This window comes from Parus major, chromosome 3, assembly GCF_001522545.3.
Source record: "Parus major isolate Abel chromosome 3, Parus_major1.1, whole genome shotgun sequence".
NCBI classification, from domain to species: domain Eukaryota; kingdom Metazoa; phylum Chordata; class Aves; order Passeriformes; family Paridae; genus Parus; species Parus major.
Genome location: NC_031770.1, coordinates 46925408 through 46943927, shown reverse-complemented (window position 1 = coordinate 46943927; position 18520 = coordinate 46925408). Strand labels below are relative to the sequence as shown.

Sequence of the window (18520 nt, the reverse complement as noted above, 5' to 3'; positions counted from 1 at the left end):
ACAGGAATATCTAGCACAGTACAAATGTGGACTCACTTGGAAATTTTTGGAAGCTATGCTCTCTGTTCCTTTGTACAGAGAAGCATCCTCTTCTAGCCCTGGGGAAAGTGCCTCTGTGCTCACTATATCCTCCTTGCTGGAACTATTGCAGTCAGGAGGGGGATTCAGTCTAGGCAAAAGCTGGACCTAGTGTGGATGAGGTCATGGAAGAAAACAGTTTTGGACAAAGATCTTGGAGATGAGACTAGATCTAGAAGAGGAGGAAAAATAGTGACACAAGGTCAGGGCAAGCAGAGGATGAGGACTGCTGCAGTGAATACAACTCTGAAAATGAATGATTTAGTGTCTGCTAGCACCAGAGCATGTCTACATGATGTCAGACGCATTACTTGAACTACAGGTGGCCACCGAGTGCTCTTTTGACGCTTGGTGTTAGGTTTGAGAGCCTGAGGTCTGATTTGTAGAGGTAGTTAGCATTCACAGCTGCATCTGAAGTCAAAGGGAGCTATGCTTCAAATGTACAAAGCACTGCACCACGTTAACTATTTCACCAAGGCAAACCCCAGACATCTCAAGGCTGCCAACCAAAATTAATAGGCATGTTTAACCTTAATCTCTTTGTCTCATTTCTCAATAAGTAAAATGTTGATGTTCCCTACATCTTATGAACGTAATTCATAAGCATTTGTTATATGCTCAAGGTACTGTAACAATGAATGCTGTAGAAAAACCTACTACAATGTCAAAAATTCCACATTACAAGCAGGATTAAACAGATTTTAAAAAAAGCCTGAGGACATATGCTGAACAAAGAGATTAAATGTAAACCAAAAGGCTGCACAGTGTCTGTCCCATGCACTCTACAAGGCAGTGGTCCTCTGAGTAAAACAGTATCATTATACAACTAAAGGCTAAATGGTAAGTCATACCCTCTACAAGTCAAAACAGGTTTGTCTGGCCTATCCTAAAGTGACAATACTTGGCTTTTAAACCATAATATTCCTTTCATGTGGGGCTTGTGTTTTGAATTCTTTGGGGGTTTTTGTGTGAACAGAATGTAATAATTTAAGTATATATATATATATGTGTGTATATATATATATATATATATTTTAACTGCTTTATGTTGTGCATGCAAAATCATACTGTTTTTGTTAAAGCAGATGAGTAATAGGGGAAAAAATAAAAATAGGAAAACAGTTGTATTGTATCAAGCTATAGCACAAAGTAAATTGTATTTATTTTTCACACACATTGCCCTAGCTGGGAATTGTAATAATACGTGTGATGGTTCACATATATGAAAGTAAATAATTTTACAGCTAATTTACATGTTTAAGCATGTTTCAACAACAAATATTTATATTTCTTCTTCCTCCAGAGAGATTTTTTTTTATCTGTTGATGCTTAGAAATATGGCAAGAACTCTCCACAATGCAGCCTTTCCACTTAAATTTTGTTCCATTGATTGGTCTCTTATTCCATCATTTTTATTTTTTTAATCTCTGCCTAGAGATCAAAGACATTCTTTGCAACCAGAAAAATAAAGATTTATTGATTCACCTTACAGGTGTTGTCTGTCTTCTCATCAAAGCATCCATTTTTCTCAAACATTCAGTGTAAGAGCCTGTTTCTCATCTGCAACAGCAACTAACACTACTAACCAAATCTGCAGTGTCGTCACCCAAGCAAGAGAGTAGATACTGAAGTATTCAAAAGAATATAAAACATTACAACATTCATGGCAGCAGAGTGAGCCCCCAGTACTTCCTAAGTGTCTCAAGGAAATATTAATGAGAATTAAGAAGTCGTAGTTTAACCATGCAATTAGTTATGACTTTATCTCCTAAAAGGTGCTGGCTGTTTCTGGTTTAAGTGAACCTTAAAGTTTTGCACAAAGTGGGCTTCTTTTTTGTATTCTGTTACTTTATCTTTTTCAGAAATGACACGTCATACCTCACTTTGCCTGTGTTACAGGTTTTGCGTAAGATTGTGGAGCATCTGTGCATCGATGTTGCAGAACTGTGTAACTAAAACCAGGAGATTCCTCTCCAAACTAAGAAGGTCTGTTTTTTCAGGCAATATATGAGTATTTATTTATCAAGGAATGCAATAGGAATGGTTCTTTATTTTAGACTCTGTCCTCTTATCCACACCAGCAAGATTAATTTCCATATTTCACCCTTTGCTGCTGGTTGTCAACAAAAAAAAATCAAAGCCAGTAGCACAGGCAGCAGTTACCCAAGCCTTTCAGGGCAAGTGGCAAAAACATCTGAATGCAGTCTTGTGAGCAAAATTTCCAGCTACAAGTGTGAAAAGATTACAAGTCAGGTCCCCTAAACAGGAATATTTTTTTTTTTAAGCCTTAAAAGGAAAAGTGTGATTGCTTTTTAATTTCTTACATGCTGAGTTACACTTGGCTTCTGATTTCCAATTTTTCTTAAAAACCACTAGCAAATAGAATTTTTATGTTTCTTAGAAATGAAGAGTCTCATATGATGCCATGAGCAGGATCTTGGTAAAATCCCCAATTCCAACCAGGTCCATAAAACAAAATGGTAAACCAGCATTACCACCCCAAGCTTTCCTCCCTCCACTGCTGCACTGAAAACGCAGGCACACGGGGGAATGAAATCTATTTCTACATCAGAAAATGCCCAAGAACAAGAATAGCTCCAAATAAGCCATCAGAACACATTGGGGACGTCTGTTGTATAAAGAGGATGAAGCTATTACACAGCTCAGCAACTGAACGAATGCCATTCACCCACCAGTCACATGGTTGGAAGTGTCTGTCTAGGAAAAATAACATGATCGAGTAATTGGAGACTCATATGAGCCACATGTACAAAAGGTCAAATTAAGGTTGTGCGTGCAATTTTAACTTTGTAATTTCTGTACTTGTCTAAAGCCTCGTCCCCAGTAGACAGTGGCTCTGCTTTAACCACCCCAGCAAAGCTGCAAGGAGAAGAGCGGTGCCTTTCGCTCCCCACGAACGATGTTACACGACTGTAACAGCAGCGGACCTTAACCCCGCCTCAGACTGTGCTCCGCAGCCGCGATGTGGGAGCCCGCCGGGCCGGGGCAGGTGCGCTGTGCCGGCGGGCCCGGGCGGCGGCGGCGCCCGCAGGGGTCGCTGGCGCGGAGGCGGCGGGCGCATGGCGGGACCGGAGGCCGGGGTGGGCGGGCCCGGGGCCGGGCCGGGCGAGGGGCGGCGGGGCCGGGCGGCGCGAATAAGTCGGCCGCGAGTTGCAGGCGGCCGGCGGCAGAGCGCTGGCTGTAACTTGACACCGGGGCGAGAGGCCGAGCGGAGAGAGGGATCGAGAGCGGCGGCGGCGGAGGAGGAGGAGGAGGAAAAAAAGAAGAGGAGCCCCAGGGAGCGGGATGGTGACCACCTCCTTCCCCTCCCCTTAGCGGCGCTCCGTAGCAGCAGCCGCCGCCTCAGGAGCGCTGGGGACTCTCGCCTGCCGCGGAGCCGGGAGCAGCCGGCGATGGGGACGGGACGGATCCCCTGAGCTCCCGGGAACTTTCCCGGCCGCGGACAGGGCAGGCGGATGGAGGATGCGCTTCCCCCGGCGGGCTGCGTGAGCCGGCGGCGGCGAAGGGGAGGATGAAGAAGAAGCAGCAGCACAGCGGCGGGGAATGCCCGGCGCCCCGGCCCCCGGCAGCCGCTGGAGAGGGCCCGGGCCAGGGCGGGGGCTTGATGAGGCGGCGGCCCCTCTCGCTGCTGCCCTTCCTCTCGCTGCGCGACTACGTCTTCTGCATGGCCACCCTGCTGCTCTTCTGTTTGGGCTCTCTCTTCTACCAGCTCAACGGGGGCCCCCCGCACTTTCTGCTGGCCCTGCGGCACTGTCTGGGTAAGGGCGGCCGGCGGCGGCGGGGACTTGTTGCGGCTCTCCCTCACCCCCCGTGGCGGCTGGGCTGGGGCCTCCCCCCGCACCGGGGACACGGCCGCGGGGCTGGGACGGCCGGAGGCCGGGGTGCCGGGCGGGGTGGGCAGGCGGGACGCGGCGCCCTGAGCGCTGACACCGGAGTGGGACCGGCCGGCGGCGCCCCGAGAGCCGAGTGTGGGGGCGCGCCCCGCCACAAGTTCATGCTGCCGAAAGCGGAGTCCCTTCGAGACTTTCTCAGCCCCGAGACCCCTCTGCGCCCGAGGGTGGCTGTTCGTGTGCCCGGTGACGGTAGCAGAGCGCGGTGTGCCGGCTCCTCTGGCCGCCGGTCCGTCCGAGGAGGAGCGCTCGCTGCCCCGGGGGTCGCGCTCCGGGGGAGCTCGGGCGCAGCCGCCCTGAGCTGTCAGCGCCTCCCCGCCCAGTGCTGTGCCCGGAGCGGGGCAGCGCGGTACGGATGGCCCACAGCAGAAGATGCCGTTGTTAAACCCAAAAAACCACAAGTGACCAAACCAGAAACCCCAGATGCACTTCGTGAACCAAGCATCCATCCTCGTGCAGGAGGCTGGAGTCTGGAGAGAAGGGTGTGCTTAGTAGGGTCAGTGCAGTAGCGCTCAAACACTCGAGCTCACTCTGGTGCTTTGCCAGCCTGGTTGCTTGCGTTACCCTGAAGGAGGTGCCCCGGTGGAGTGGATGTAAGCCCCAAGCTGTGGCCTGTAGTTCTCATCCTCATGCTGACCACAAGTTTTCACGTGTTTTTATTTTGTAGCCAGTGTCCACATCGCCAAGTGTTGCTTCTCTGCTCGGCAGAGAACTTGTGTGAAAAAGAGTTTATCGTGGGGTCGAGTAAGTGTCTGAGACTGGCAGGACTAATTCAGGTTGTGGTAGGACAAGGGGGAATGACTTTAAACTGAAAGAGGGCAGATGTCTTTTAGCTGTTAGGAAGAAATTCTTCACCATGAGAGTGGTGGGGTACCAGAACAGGCTGCCCAGAGAAGCTGTGGATGCCCTATCCTTGGTATTGTTGTTCAAGGCCAGGCAAGATGGGGTTCTGATCAACCGGGTCTAATGGAAGGTGTTCCCTGCCCATTGCGGGGAGATTGGCTTAGATTGGAAGAGACCTTAAAGACCTTAAAGTTCCATTCTGTGATTCTATGATACGAAATACGGAACAAAAACCAATTGTTTCTCAGTATAGGAGGATTACCACAGAATAATTCATGGTGTGGGTTTTTACTGCATTAGCTGCTTTGCTTCACTTGCCTGCAAAGGTAACTCTTTGGTGGTACAAGTACAAGCAGTAAGAGACAATGTTAGGTTACAAACAAAAACACAGTTCATGTATTTCAGAAGAATAAGCTGCAGATCCTTTTCTATGTGTCTGTATTTTATGAACATTTTGAGAATACAGCCGTGTGTGTGTGTTGCTTTTCCTTATGGGAAAACTATTGCACATCTTCAGTTAACTAGTGAGAGAGAATGGAGAGGCAGTAAGAAAAGAGACAGCAAACACAAGTTGCAACAAGGGAAATTCCAATGAGATACCAGGAAAAAAATTTCAGTGGGGGAGTCAGATGTTGGGAGAGTCAACCCAGGGAGGTTGGGATGTCCTTGCAGATATTCAGACTCAGCTGGACAAGCCTCTGAGCAGCCCAAGTCAATTTGTCCCTGTTTTGTTGGGGAAATAAATAGGACCAGGAGAACCAAGTCACTTCCAGATAATGTTATTCTGTGTTTGTGATGTAAAAAGTCAGTGAAAATTCAAGTGAAAGCAGGAGAAGAAGAAATGCTTTGGATATTACTTCATGAACAACAGCAATTTTGTCTCGAGTTTTAATGACTTTTTTTTTTCCTTTAATATTACAATTAGAAAGAAATTCCTCTGCTGAAGAGGAAACTGACAAATTTTCTGCCATAGAATCACAGAATTGCTAGGGTTGGAAGGCATCTCTGGAGATCATCTAGTCTACCCCCCATCCCAAGGCAGGTCACCTAGAGCAGATCAACACAGGAACGTGTCTGAGTGGGTTTTGAGTCTCCAGACAAGGAGACTCCACACTGTTTGTGTGCAGCCTGTTCCTGTGCTCTGCCACTTCTTGTGCTTTAGTTTACTGCCATTGCTCCTCGTCCTGTCAGTGGTGTCCTTCCAGGGCACCATGGAAAAGAGTCTGGCACCATCCTCTTGGCACCTTTGAGGTATTTATATGCATTAATGAGATCTCCTCTCAGTCATCTTCTCTTTTGTGGACTAAAGAGGCACAGCTCATGCTAGTAGAAGATTTTGTTTGATTTGATTGGTATTTTAGTGGGATTAAACACAATCTCTGGGTTTCAGAGGAAAATTTTGGTCATTTTAAAAATTTTTGTCTTCTTCAGGGATGTTGCTTAGCTTGGGTGAAAATAGACTGCAAGAAATGCAGGGTTAATCAGCTTCATACTTTGTGGCCTTTTGACTGCTTTGAGGGATGGGGGAAATAAAGCTAGGATCTACTACCCTAACCACTCTAGCCAGTAGTTGCATGTCTGCTGGAAAATCTTCTGAGGCCTGCAGATGAAAGGCTTGGAAACCACTGCATCTTGGAGAATGGGTCATGCTAATTTTTGTGAGGTGCTCAGCAAGTGCAGAAAAGCCTTTGTTGTGTGTGCCTGAACGTGGTGAGCCTCTGGGGATGGAGTGCAGTCTTATTGAAAATGTTTTGGGGTTCTTTTGAAGTGTAGGATTCTCACAGGAGAAAGCAGCCAGATCTATTAATCTCTGCTCCTGAACTTCTGCACTTGTTATATTAATTAATGTAGGAATTTCCTTTATGTGCCTGAGTGACCTGGGATGTTAAGAAGATGCAGACTTGGCTAGCATCCTGCACCAGACTAGTGGCTGAGAGGGAAGCAAAGTCCTCATGGCAGGCTGGAGTCCTGGTACCCACTAAGCAAGTGGTGCTGCTGTCTCCACAGACGAGTAGGATATGCTTTAGGTGCTAAGGTGTCTGCTTGTGTGCAACTTTGTGAAGTTACTTTATACTTCCTTGGTCTGCAGTTTCTTTTGGGTTGGCAAAGTTGATCCATGTAGGTGACTTAGCTGAATATTTTATTTTTTAATTTTTCAGAGTCATGCATACTCCTTGAGGTATCCTGCTGGGAAAACATTCCAATTAGTAACATTTTTTTTTGTAACTAGAAGGCTTATTGTCTTCCAGGGAGCTAACAGAGCTGCTTGGAGTAATAGGTATCAGGCATCCTGTCCTGCTAACTACCAAAGCCATACATGTAAATGTGTGGTTTATACAACAGCTGGAAGTTTCATGACATTAAAAAAAACCCGAAGAAACAAAACAACAAACTTCCCCCCCCGAAGCCACAGATTCAGTGTACAAGCAATTCTTTCCTTGTAGTCCTTCCAACCCATAATTTATGGTGTTAAAATTTACATCTCCAAACAAAAATGAGCAGTTAGTTTGTAAAGCGTGTTTGCAATGTGAGAATTTTGCAGTTGCCCTCATTGTATTTCAATCTACAGAAACCAAGGAGCAGCCTAAAGGGAATATTGATTTCTCTATTTTGTGCCCTCCATAGTGTGGGAAGGGTCATCTTGTCTGACTTGAGAGTTTTTGTTTGCATTTGCAAGTTTCAGTGCATTGTTCATGCTTAGTTATGTTATTGTGGGGGGACTGCTAGGATTTTTTTTAACCTCAGAACCTGAAAGGAGGTTCTTGAGCAACAACACAAAACTTCAGTAGTGTTCTGGACAGAAAGCACACGTGCATCAGGCAGGTGTGTGCATAAAAGAAAATCAAGACAGTGTGAAAACACTTGGTTTGAAAAATTTTCATTTTTTTATTAGGCCTGCATGATATGTTGTGGAGGAGGTATACATTTATTTTCAAAGGAATGAAGTGTGAACATTTGCTAGTTCTATTAACTTTCCTTTGGAGGTGAGGAATATGAATGTGTTTTCAGAATATTCAGACTATTAGGAATTTATTTTTTTTTCTCTCCCAGACCAGCTTCTCTGGTGTCTTGTCCATATATGCCTCTTTTTGTTCCATTGCCATACTGATTGGAGAGAATCTTGGAAAACATTATGGCAGTTTGTAGGGTAGACAATAGCTGTATTCAGTATTTCCACTTCATATTGCCGTCTCTTCTCTTTTGTACCGGAGTCATCCCAATCAAATGAGAGCAGATAGAGTAGTAGCTATGAGGCTGTGTTTTGTTATTTATCCTGTCCTGACTTCAAGCTCACACTAATTCAGGGTACAGAAGGTCTGTGGAAAGCTGATGGTTTCTGCTGTCTCTTCTGGATGTGGCTCGCAGTGAGTGACTTGGCTCAAGTTTCACACTGTAGTCATCCCATTGGGAGGGATATGGAGCCCTGTTTTTCAGCATGAAAGGGAGGTCATGGATATATGTGGGTTATTTCTGAAGAACCTGTGGAAGATACTTACAAGTACCTCTGTTGCCAGTAGGCTTAAATTTGCTGTATTGGGGCTCATACCAGTCCTGTACCATCTATAAGCTCCAAAAAACCAGGAAGCTTTAGAAACTGCCAGGCTTTCCAGTAATGAACTGCAGTATTGGGATTTGGACAAATGAGGTCTTGCTTGTTGATTCTGCCAAGGTAATCCTGGCTCACTAATGGAAAACCAACTCCAGCAGTGAAAGGAAGTGAGAAGAGTCTTCCCTTAGATGAGTAAGACACAAATTGTAAATCTTAGCCCAGTGGCTTTTGGGGAATGCACTAGGGACTCCATTCCCCTTACAACTGCAGTGTTTTTTCATTGCTTTATTTTTCCCTGCTTTGACTTGTGATATATACATGCTTCAAATTACAGAAGTGATAATTTCCAAGGGCTGGCAGCAACCCTCTAATGGCCCATAAAAACATAAAACCTTTGTATCATCAGCATTTGCTGTGCAAACTTGTTCGTGTCAATTAAAACATTGCCCCTGTTTTACTTGCCAGGAACCTGTACAAGCACACTGGTTTGATTGCATGTGAAAGTTGTCTGTCCTGTGGTTTCCTAGACTCAAGATAAGAGCCTTAAGTGCCCACTTGTGTTCCTCAAACAATTACTATATTGCTCTCCCTCTTCATGACACTGGAAGTTCTCAGGTATTTTGGCCAAGATGTGCTTGGTAGCTTTAAAGTTGTCAGAGCAACGGTTGTGTTTATTTTGGGCACATCAAGGAATATAACCATAAGAGAAGCAGAAAGAAATCTGAGTATTTGGGGAGGTTGTTACAAAGACCTTCAAAATATTTAAAACTAAACAGCAAGTGGAACGTTTTATTTAAATCAAGGTAGTATGAATTGGCTTTATTTTGGTAGGGTGTTGCGGTTGGATTTTTTTGTTGGTTTGGTTTTCTTTTTCCCCTGACCCATCTGACTTTTTCCTGTTAACCTATTAAGAGAGTGACAAAAAAAGAAAACCCAACTATCCAAATAAAACAGTTGAAGTAAATGTCAGTGTTTTGTATGCAATTTTTTTATCAGCTGTAGAAGGGAGGGACAACAGTAGGGTTTTTAGGGTTTTTTGGGAGGGATTGGTTGGGGTTTTTATTCTGGTAATACTGCATTTACATATAGACTTAATATAAAGTGCAGAATTCTTCAGGGCAAGCTTTTCTAAAAACTAGAAGCAACGACCATACTTTGTTTTTTCATGTAGACAGCATGCTGCCTTTACATGGCCAAAAAGGGTTGTCTGATCCAGTTTTGTGCACACGCATGGATCAGGAATCCCTTGGAGTTTTGAAGGCCATTTAGGTGTGTGAGTAGGAGAAACACACTCGAAACACACAGTCAGGTCTGTAGGTGAGACTAGCTGTGGTGATGCAATACCCATTTCTGAGATGCCTAAGCTTTTAAAAAAGCCTGGGTTATGTTCTTATTGATAAATATTTTTTCTTATTGTTCTCAAAATACAGAGCTCTTCTGTACTCTATAAAGCATTTTGATTTTGGTCTGACTTCTCAGATGATTGTTTTGTTACAATACAAGTGGAATTAATTACACTTCAAAATACATTAACATTGTAGGGAACTGAAAGGTCAGTTTAGAAGATGCTTCCTAAAAGCCTTGAAAAGAGATGGTCTGAACCTAAATCACGAGTCTGTAGCTATATCTTTCTTAATTAGCTTTTCTGTCCTCTTTGAACTTCCTCATTTTGCTGTTGTGAAAGCCATACATATTATCTTTTAGATAAAATGTGTTTGGACTTCCATTTAGGTTACTAAGCTCTTGAGTTTTAAATGAGCTTCTTTGGAAAACAAAAGAGGAGCCTCATCTCCAAGTAGCTTTTGTTAAAAGACTGCTCATCACTCACAGCTTGTCTGATGGGAAGATTAACAAAGCTTTGCCTAACACAAGGTGATGTCAGGAAATACTCTGTGGATAACCAGAAAGCACCTAGTTTTATGACCAAGGTCATAAAATTCAAGCCTTTTCCTTTCAAAAAGATTAAGTGGTCTCTGGACTACATTGTGCTGGCTGGCTAAAACACTCTGTACAGTGAAGTCATAGCAAAAAATGCTTGTGTGAATGTGTTGTGATGATATTCTTAATATATTTGGAAAATCGAATTGCATTTATTCAGAAATGTATTTTCTACTTTCAAAATCAGACTCCAGTCTGGGGATCAGGAATTGCTTTTAGGTGTCTGTGTACATGTTTCTTTTTCATATCGTCCACGGTCATTTGACAAGGGATTTAAAGGATTAATTAAGTCCCTAATGAGAGGGAATATTACTACAGCTTTTTAAAAAATTAATTTATTTGGTCTAATTTCAGGTTATATGGCAATGTGGTATGTACACCTGTGAGAGAACAAGTCTGTTGGTTAAATGGGATGTTTCACCTAGGATGAATAAATAAATAAATGGGATGCCTGAGGAGATGAGAGAAGCTTCAGTTCCCTGCCCTGAGAGACTTCATGTGACATTGAACAAATCGTGTATTAATTCTCTCTAACCCCCTTTTGTTCAAATGACATTTTGAAGATTAACGTGTGATAGAATAGTCTGAGATATTGTGGTGGTCATAGCCACAGAAATACTGAGAGGAAAAAGATGCTTTTGATAAACCCTTTTGTTGTGGACAGGTTTTGGCTGTGTCAAAGAGATAAGGCAAAGAGTGTTGAAAAGGAGCTTCTGTGTAGACTGAGACATAGTCAGTGGTCCAGCTGCTTTACTTTCAAGGGTGTCACCACTGTTGGCTATCACAGTCTCTACTCAGTTTTAATTCAGGAGTTATTATACTTAGTTTCCAGAGTGTCATCAAAGGGCTTCAATTTTCAGATGTGTCCTCATCTGGAAGACTTTATGTCCACAGAAGTTACCAAATCATTTATTTCTTGTTTCCCATGGTGCTGCTTAGACTTGATTTGTGAAATTGCAGTTTCTTGAAGCCTTGTTCATCCTGAGTGGCAAGCACTTTGTTCTCTACTGGAGAGTAGTCAGCCAAAAGGAATTGATTGTTATGAGGAAAAAAAGTGTTTGTTGCAGTGATTCTCATATTTTCATACAAAATTAGGGAGAAGGAAGGTTGCTTTTGTTGGGATTTTACAAAGACTGATAAACATTCAAGGGAGAGAGACTCTGTAGCAAAAGTAACTCCTACAGAAGCTACAACAATTCATGCTCTGTGGGGAAAATAAAGGCTGTCTAATTTTTCCTCCCCTTCCCCTTAATGAAAAGTCTGAGATTGATTAACATCTGTGCTAGCTCTACTGCACTGATTCCTGATCAAAACTGTTTTGAAATCAGTAGCGCGTGTAAAAATCACTGGTGACGGTAAGTGAAAGTTCTTCATTTGTTATTTTTAAGCACAGGGCTCTTTTAGCAAAATTTGTAGAACATATTATGAAGGTATAACAGAGGGAATTTGATTTTGCATGATTTTTTTGGTGGGAACATTCTGTAAAATGGTTGAGCAGGTGTCCTTTTTTTACCACTTTTTTACCTCATTTCCAGATGGCAATTTGTCTTTTCTCTCCCATCATTTAAATTAGTATGTTAATAAAAAGTGCTGTCTTTTGTGTCCAGCAAAAAATCTGGGATTACTGAAATTGCTTGAATGTATTTTGTATGATAATCACCACATGTTTTTGGACATGCATTTTGAGACTTTCTGGGTTGTTTTCTTAGTTTCATGTGCAAGTATTTGCACATCGTTAGTTTCTGGCTTCTGTAACCTGTTCAAGAAGAGCTGGATGTTTTGTTTTCATAGTGGTCCCTCTTTGCAAAGACAGGTTTTCAGGTAAGATGCAAGAGTTTGTTTTCACCTTGGACTGGACAAACGAGTCTGTTGTAGGGCTTTTTTTGAAACTGTGACTTTGCACCTGCTGCTTGGCCTGCTGTGAGTTCTGTTTTAAATAGCAGTGGTGTGAAAGAAAGCCCTCTGTTTCCTCTGGTACAGCCAAAGGGGTCAGTAGCCACTCTGAGGGCTCATGCAAGTGTGTACAAAACAGCTACAGAAAACAGTACAGAAATCAGCTACTGCATTGTTGTATGAGGCAAATAACTTTTGAGAATGTTTCTATTTGGATTCTCTCTCCTGAAGAACTGGGGGGGGGAAGGGGGAGGTAATCCTATCCCCTTCTAAGCTGTGTTTTTGGGGTTTTTTTTGACCTGTAAGTTTTGGAGCTAGGGCTTTCAAGGGTCTAGGTGCTGCTCATTCATACCATGGAGGCAGGGAAGACAAGATTCCTTTTGAAATTGGCAAGAATTAAGTTCTTTGAATCTTGCTATAAGATTTATGGCCCTCTCAGCTATTTGTCTGCTTTTCCTGTCTCATCAGTGAGGGGAGAGAGCCATTTCCAGGCCATTACAGTTGATTATAGACACGATACAAGTAGGATCATCCCTTTTTGGAGATGTCAGTTGTCTGTAGCCTGTTGATATTAACTTAGAAGGGAACACCGAGCTGGGATCAGCTGCCACTGCCTTTCCCTGGGCAGCAGAGGTGCTTGCCTGCAAGACCTAGTCTAACTGGTACAGCAGTAGCTCCTCAAGGTTTAGCTTATGTTTTGGGGTTTTTTTGTGTGGTTGTTTTTTCTATTTTCAAGTGAAAGCTGTGGAAAGTGATGACATGATTTTTTACTTTTTTTTTTCCACCAAGAAATGTTTCCTCATCCTTATTGGTGAGCAGGCAAGTAGATTTTCAAATATAACTTGTGTTTATATAATGAGGCATTTGTTTTTCTTTGTTTTAGAATCTGGGTTAGAGGATGTTTGGAGACTGGAGGGATGGATAGGAAGTGGAGAGCAATTATTTGACTGAGATTTATTTTACTCTCTTGCTCTTTAGAGCTGCACTGAGGGAAGCAGACCCTGTTGTGTTGAAAATGGATGTTTGGCTTTGTTTGTAAGCATGGAAGCACAGTGATAAGGTTTGTGTTACGGTTTTTGAGTACTAATGCTTTAGAAATAGACATTTGGAAGCTTGCCAAGGCTTGCTACTTATCATACTTAATGATTTGGAGTAGAATTCATCAGGAGACTGGGATGGAGTTCATAGTGCCTGTGCCTATTTGAGTGAAGAAGCAGTACATCTCTGCCATAAGTAAATAGTATGTTTCAGCACCCCTGAGAGTGTTTATTTTAAAAACCTCTGCTGATCAAGTGGATGGTTCAGTTTAATGCAGCAGCCCCAAAGAGAGGATGCCAGCATAACATTGTACTCTTACAGGGTTACTAACTGCTAGCAAGTGACAATTCTGGGAGATGAGATGCTGGTGCCTGGATTAACAGTTGTTAGTTAAGGAGATTTGTTTTATTATTTCCACTTTTTTTTTTTCCTTTTTCTTTTTTTTTCCATTGCTGTGGAATGTCCTGTATTTCTGGGAGGGGACTTGCTCCTTACAACTCTTCTCATAGTTTAGTAATAGATGCTTCTGAAATACATACAACAAAGTTACAATAAGTGAATGTTTCTTAGCTTTGCTTAATTACTGCTGGAGACTATTGTGAGGCTTGTGTCATTTCATGGCCTTTGAATGTAATGGGAGATTTCTTTGAGAAAATCAAAGTTTCCTCCAAAGATCTTTACATGGTGTTTTAGCCCAGATTTTAAAGCTTGCTTTTGAAATCCAGATTCCAGTTATGTGTCTTTTTACCTTGTAAAATACCCTAAGTTTTGGGAATTCTTGTGCAGATTAGATCTTCCATTGTTTGTCTGAATGTTTTGGGGTTTTTTTTATTCTATCCAGGTTATGAAGTTTTACGCTTTTCCTTCATGGCAGGTTCTTGTCTTGTGTCAGGGCACGAGTCCTGAAGGGATTGGGGCATGGGAAGCCTTATGACATTGTTTCAGAAAGACCTTGAGAATTATCTCACAATACACAAGTTTTGTGTTGGATTTCAGAAGGTGCAGTAATTTTGTGAATATTTAGAGTAATTGATTGATGTTTATACTTCTGTTTGTCTCATGGCAGTTAGGAGCAAATTATATCAATATTGGCTGTACTTAATGCTGTCTTTTTGTTCAGCCTTATTTTTTGTTCTCTTACTACCTTCTAAGAACCTCTTTTTCTTTCTGCTCTCCTTATATTTGCAGGTAGTTTCCCAGTCCTTTTGTTATTCTGTTCCTCTATAACACCAAACCATGTTTAGCAGATGGTGATTTCCCAATCATGAATTGCTGGTGGTTCTATTTCCTTCAACCAGGTTTTCTTTCTTCTGTGGCTTGCATCATAAAGCAAATACTCTTGCCTCTTTTGCTGGCCTACATCTAAAGAGCCCCCTGAATCTGTATTGAAAATCAGAAAAAAATGGGATCTGAGAAGAAGTGTCCCATAAGCAGCCCGTGCTTTTGCATTTTTAAAGGTAAGGAAAAAGGCTACTGAGGTACTGTGAAATACACAGAAGGATCTTGGAGGGGCAATGTTGGTAGACCTCCTCTGTACAAGTTTGATGAGATTACAGGTAGAAATTGCATTCAGATTGGGTAATACAGTGCCTGGAAGAGTAGTGAAATAGGAGAGAACTATAGGGGGAGCAGGGGACAGACAGGTATCTTGAATAGAAAAAGTTACACAAGATTTAAACTGTGCATGGCTTGTCTTGTAAGACCTTTGCTCCTTGTTTCAGAGGTTCCCTCTGAAATCAGCAGGGAGACAGTGGTATCTCCAAAGACTAACTTGGGCTTCTTATGTGTCTGTGATGGCAGAACCCCTGACTTAAGCACAGATAAATGCTTGAAGTTCGGTGGGAAGGATCTGAGTTGTCGTGGTACTTATTCTCAGAAACACTCGTTGATGACAAGTGGTAGGCTTCCAGAGGGAAAGGGGAGAAGGATGGGGAGGGGAGAGAGGAGCTGGGAAGTTACACTAGCAAGATTTTTAAATAGAAAGGTCATCACTTCATGTCGGTGGGTCACTGGAAGCTGAGTGCTTAGGATGCATGAAATAATGACTATGTAGGACACTGGAAAAATATCACCATGGGGATATCTATCCCTGCTTGATGGGTGGATTTGGTGCCATGTTTGTTTCTCCCTAACTCTTGCAGTTCCATGGAAATGGTGCACGACACCAGTTTAGATATGATCTGAAATGTTGAAGCAGATATTGTAAGGCAAAGGCTGTGAAATTGCTGACTTCTCAGTTCCTTTCATGTCTGCAGCTGATTGTTCTTTTCCTAGCAGAACTCCCCATACAAATGTGCAGATTTCTTTTGTGTTGCCTGTTGGGAGATAGCACAATAAGTAAATTAGGGTGAATAACAAAATAGCAGAGTCTAAACCCTACCAACTGTTTATCTGAGGTTTTGTGGGGGTTTTCTGTGAGGGAGCATTGTTTTGGGGCATTTTGTGGGGGGAGGATTGTTTTTGTGAAGTAGAGATTTTCAGAAGTGTGATTAAATGAAAGCTGAAATAAAACTGAGCTCTCTACCTTGCCTCACTGTTAATGAGCAAAATTATCACTTAATATCATCCATTCAATAATATTTTTCTGGGGAGTCAGTGAAATTCAGCATGAGTTACTTAATCTTCTGATGAACAGCCTTACTTCATTAGGCCTGTTGTATTTTCCCCTGTCTAGTTTTGAATCTGATACTTGTCTCATCTAATCAATGAAGCAAATTTTGGCAAAGCTCTTTGATTTTTTATAGCTCAGCAGTTGTCTGTTTTTGCACTATGTTACATGGAAACAGCTGACAGCTTCAGTTCTTTTTCCTCTGCAACTCTTTGATTATGAATTTTAGAAGCTGAAAGACTTTTAAATAGCATATAGTACCTTTCACCTTCTGACCCCAGCTCAAAAACAGCTGAGGCTGGCAGTAACTGGATTTTATTATTACTGTGCTGAGGTGTTCAGTTAGCTGTGTGCAATAAGTTCATTTAGGTGGTTGTGATACTGCCACTCCCCTCTTTGCTCCGCTGGCTCAAGGATGCTGCATGTCAGGCCAGTGAGAGAATGTATAGCACCAGTGGAGGATCCAATGGTAAGGTACCTGGTGAGGGTCCTAGTGGGCTGATGCACTTTTTTGCCTTTCTAAATGTGCTGTGGCTGTAGTGGTGGTGTATGTGCTACTCACACTTAGTGCAAGAAGGACTTGAGCTTCAGAAAGATGTTAGGGTTGCAAAGTTTGGAAGTGGGAAGGGAGGCGTGGATCCAATTGTCCCCAAGATAAGAGCTGTGCCTTTATGCTGAATTACTTTGTACTACCCTGCTGCATAGTTAAGCTTGTTTGTTTGGAGCTATTATATCAATGATAAACTTATTATTTACAAAAAAGAAAAAAAGGATAAGCCTGAAATTTCTGCTCAAGTGTCCTAAACAAAGAAATGTTTCCATCATCTGTAAAAGAAGCTGCTCAGTATCCTTGCTTCCTCTTCACTCAATCACTACTGACTGGAGAGTACAACTCTGTTTTTTTATCCTCAGGCCTCAGTTTTCATCTAGCATGTCAAAGAGGAAGATAATTATTAACACTTTTAATTCATTTAAAGGGCACAGAGAGGTGATGTGCCTTTGGTGTCTTTTGCCTGATTAATAGCAGTATGAAAAACAGGGTTTTGATTCTCTGCACTCTTAGAAGGGCAGGGATTTTCCCAGAAACCTGTGCACCATATCCAACACAACTGATGCTCAGCAGCATGGAAACTCTTCTAATTGCCCTTACTTCAGCACTTGCCAGCCTCTCCTGGCTGGGGTGGTTTGAGTTTGTTCAGTATGTGAGCTTTTTATCTGCACAGTGTTCCTGAAAAGTAATGAAGCTGTTTTTCTGAGGGGACTTCTGAGGCACAAGGTGTAGTTCAGGGAAGTGTGAAGACAGGTCTACGAAACTGTGTGCAGCTTTTCCCCAGCCGATCCTCCATCCAGCCCAGGCATAGAAACTCGTGTTTTCCTGTCTTTGAGGAGCAGCTTTTTAGAGTCTTTTCTCACCCTCTTTCCCTCACTAGGGAAGCCTGCTACTGCAGAACTGTGTATTGGGCTTGAGACTCTCAAAATGACAGGGAAGCATGTGGGAGGGAGTGATAGCTGGGAAAAGAAAAAGTGGGGTGAGAGAAGCAGAGGTTGCTGGGCAAAGCTTTCCTGATTTAAGCTAGAAAGGCATACCTTTTAATATATTCTGCTTAAAATGAGCTTGTGAGAGACAGGAATAGTACTGGGGGAGCAGACAAATGCTAAGCAGCATATTAAGGAACCTATTCCTATTGAAAAGTAATTCTTGCTCCTTTCTGCAGCTGTCTTCAACACGTTTGTGGAATTTGCTCACTAAAGCCTCTACTGTGAGTGGGAAAAGTTGTATTTGTGGCATGAGTAGATGTTAAAACAGCTGCTTTATATAGCCATCATAGCTTAAAAGCTGTATAGTCAGCTTCAGAAATGTTTCCTTAACTTACTTAGTCTCAAGACAAAAATATTTTTAATACAAAGGAGCTCATAATTCAAGGGAGTTGATTTGCTCAGGCAAATTTTATCCATCTGTTAAGCTCTCTGGTTATTTTTAACTGAAACTTTACTTCCACATTTTTACTTTGTTTGGGGGTAATGCTTTCATTGTATGAGAAGAATGACAAGAGAACCTGTTCTTGCACTCAAACAGAATCATCACCATGCCACGAGCACAAAATGATTATGAAACTGAAGGCAGATCAGTTGAATGGCTGATGCTCTTGCAACATGATTGTTTTGGCTCTCAAAGCCTGAAAACAGAAAATTTTCATACAGACGACTCTGGATCCACATCCAAGCTTGAAATCCATTTGTTGTGAGAAATAAATGTGGTGGTCTCAGGCAATTCCTTTGTGAATATGGTCAACATCAAAGAAGATAAGAAACCCACACTCATTAAATATATAGCTAAGTCTGAGATAAAAATGCCAGGTTTAGCTATTCAGCTAAATATAATATGTAATAAGGCCCTGGTTAAAAATATTTCCTTACTCATGCTCTATAAATAACATCATAAGTATGGTTTATACTTTCTCCAAATATCCATTCTTGACTTCTGTTCTAGCCTGTTTGCACTCCTCAGACTGAGCTGGGTCTGGTGAGGCATCTCAGAATTCTATTTTCAATGAATCTTTTACTTGCTTTAGTGGCCAGTGAAGGGTTCATGGATTGCAGAATGGGGGACCTTTAGTTCCTGATGCCACACGAGCAGCGGGATTTCTTACTGCAAACCTG

General features: G+C 42.5%; 1 protein-coding gene across 1 annotated transcript in view; it reads left to right on the top strand.

The window, feature by feature from the left end:
- Positions 1-3233: 3233 nt before the first annotated feature.
- UST (uronyl 2-sulfotransferase) overlaps positions 3234-18520 on the top strand; it is a 155594-nt gene continuing 140307 nt past the window's right edge. Inside the window, exon 1 of the mRNA XM_015623067.3 lies at positions 3234-3857. Coding sequence (XP_015478553.1) covers positions 3611-3857 — 247 coding nt within the window. The 5' untranslated portion in view covers positions 3234-3610. The remainder of the gene's footprint in view (positions 3858-18520) is intronic.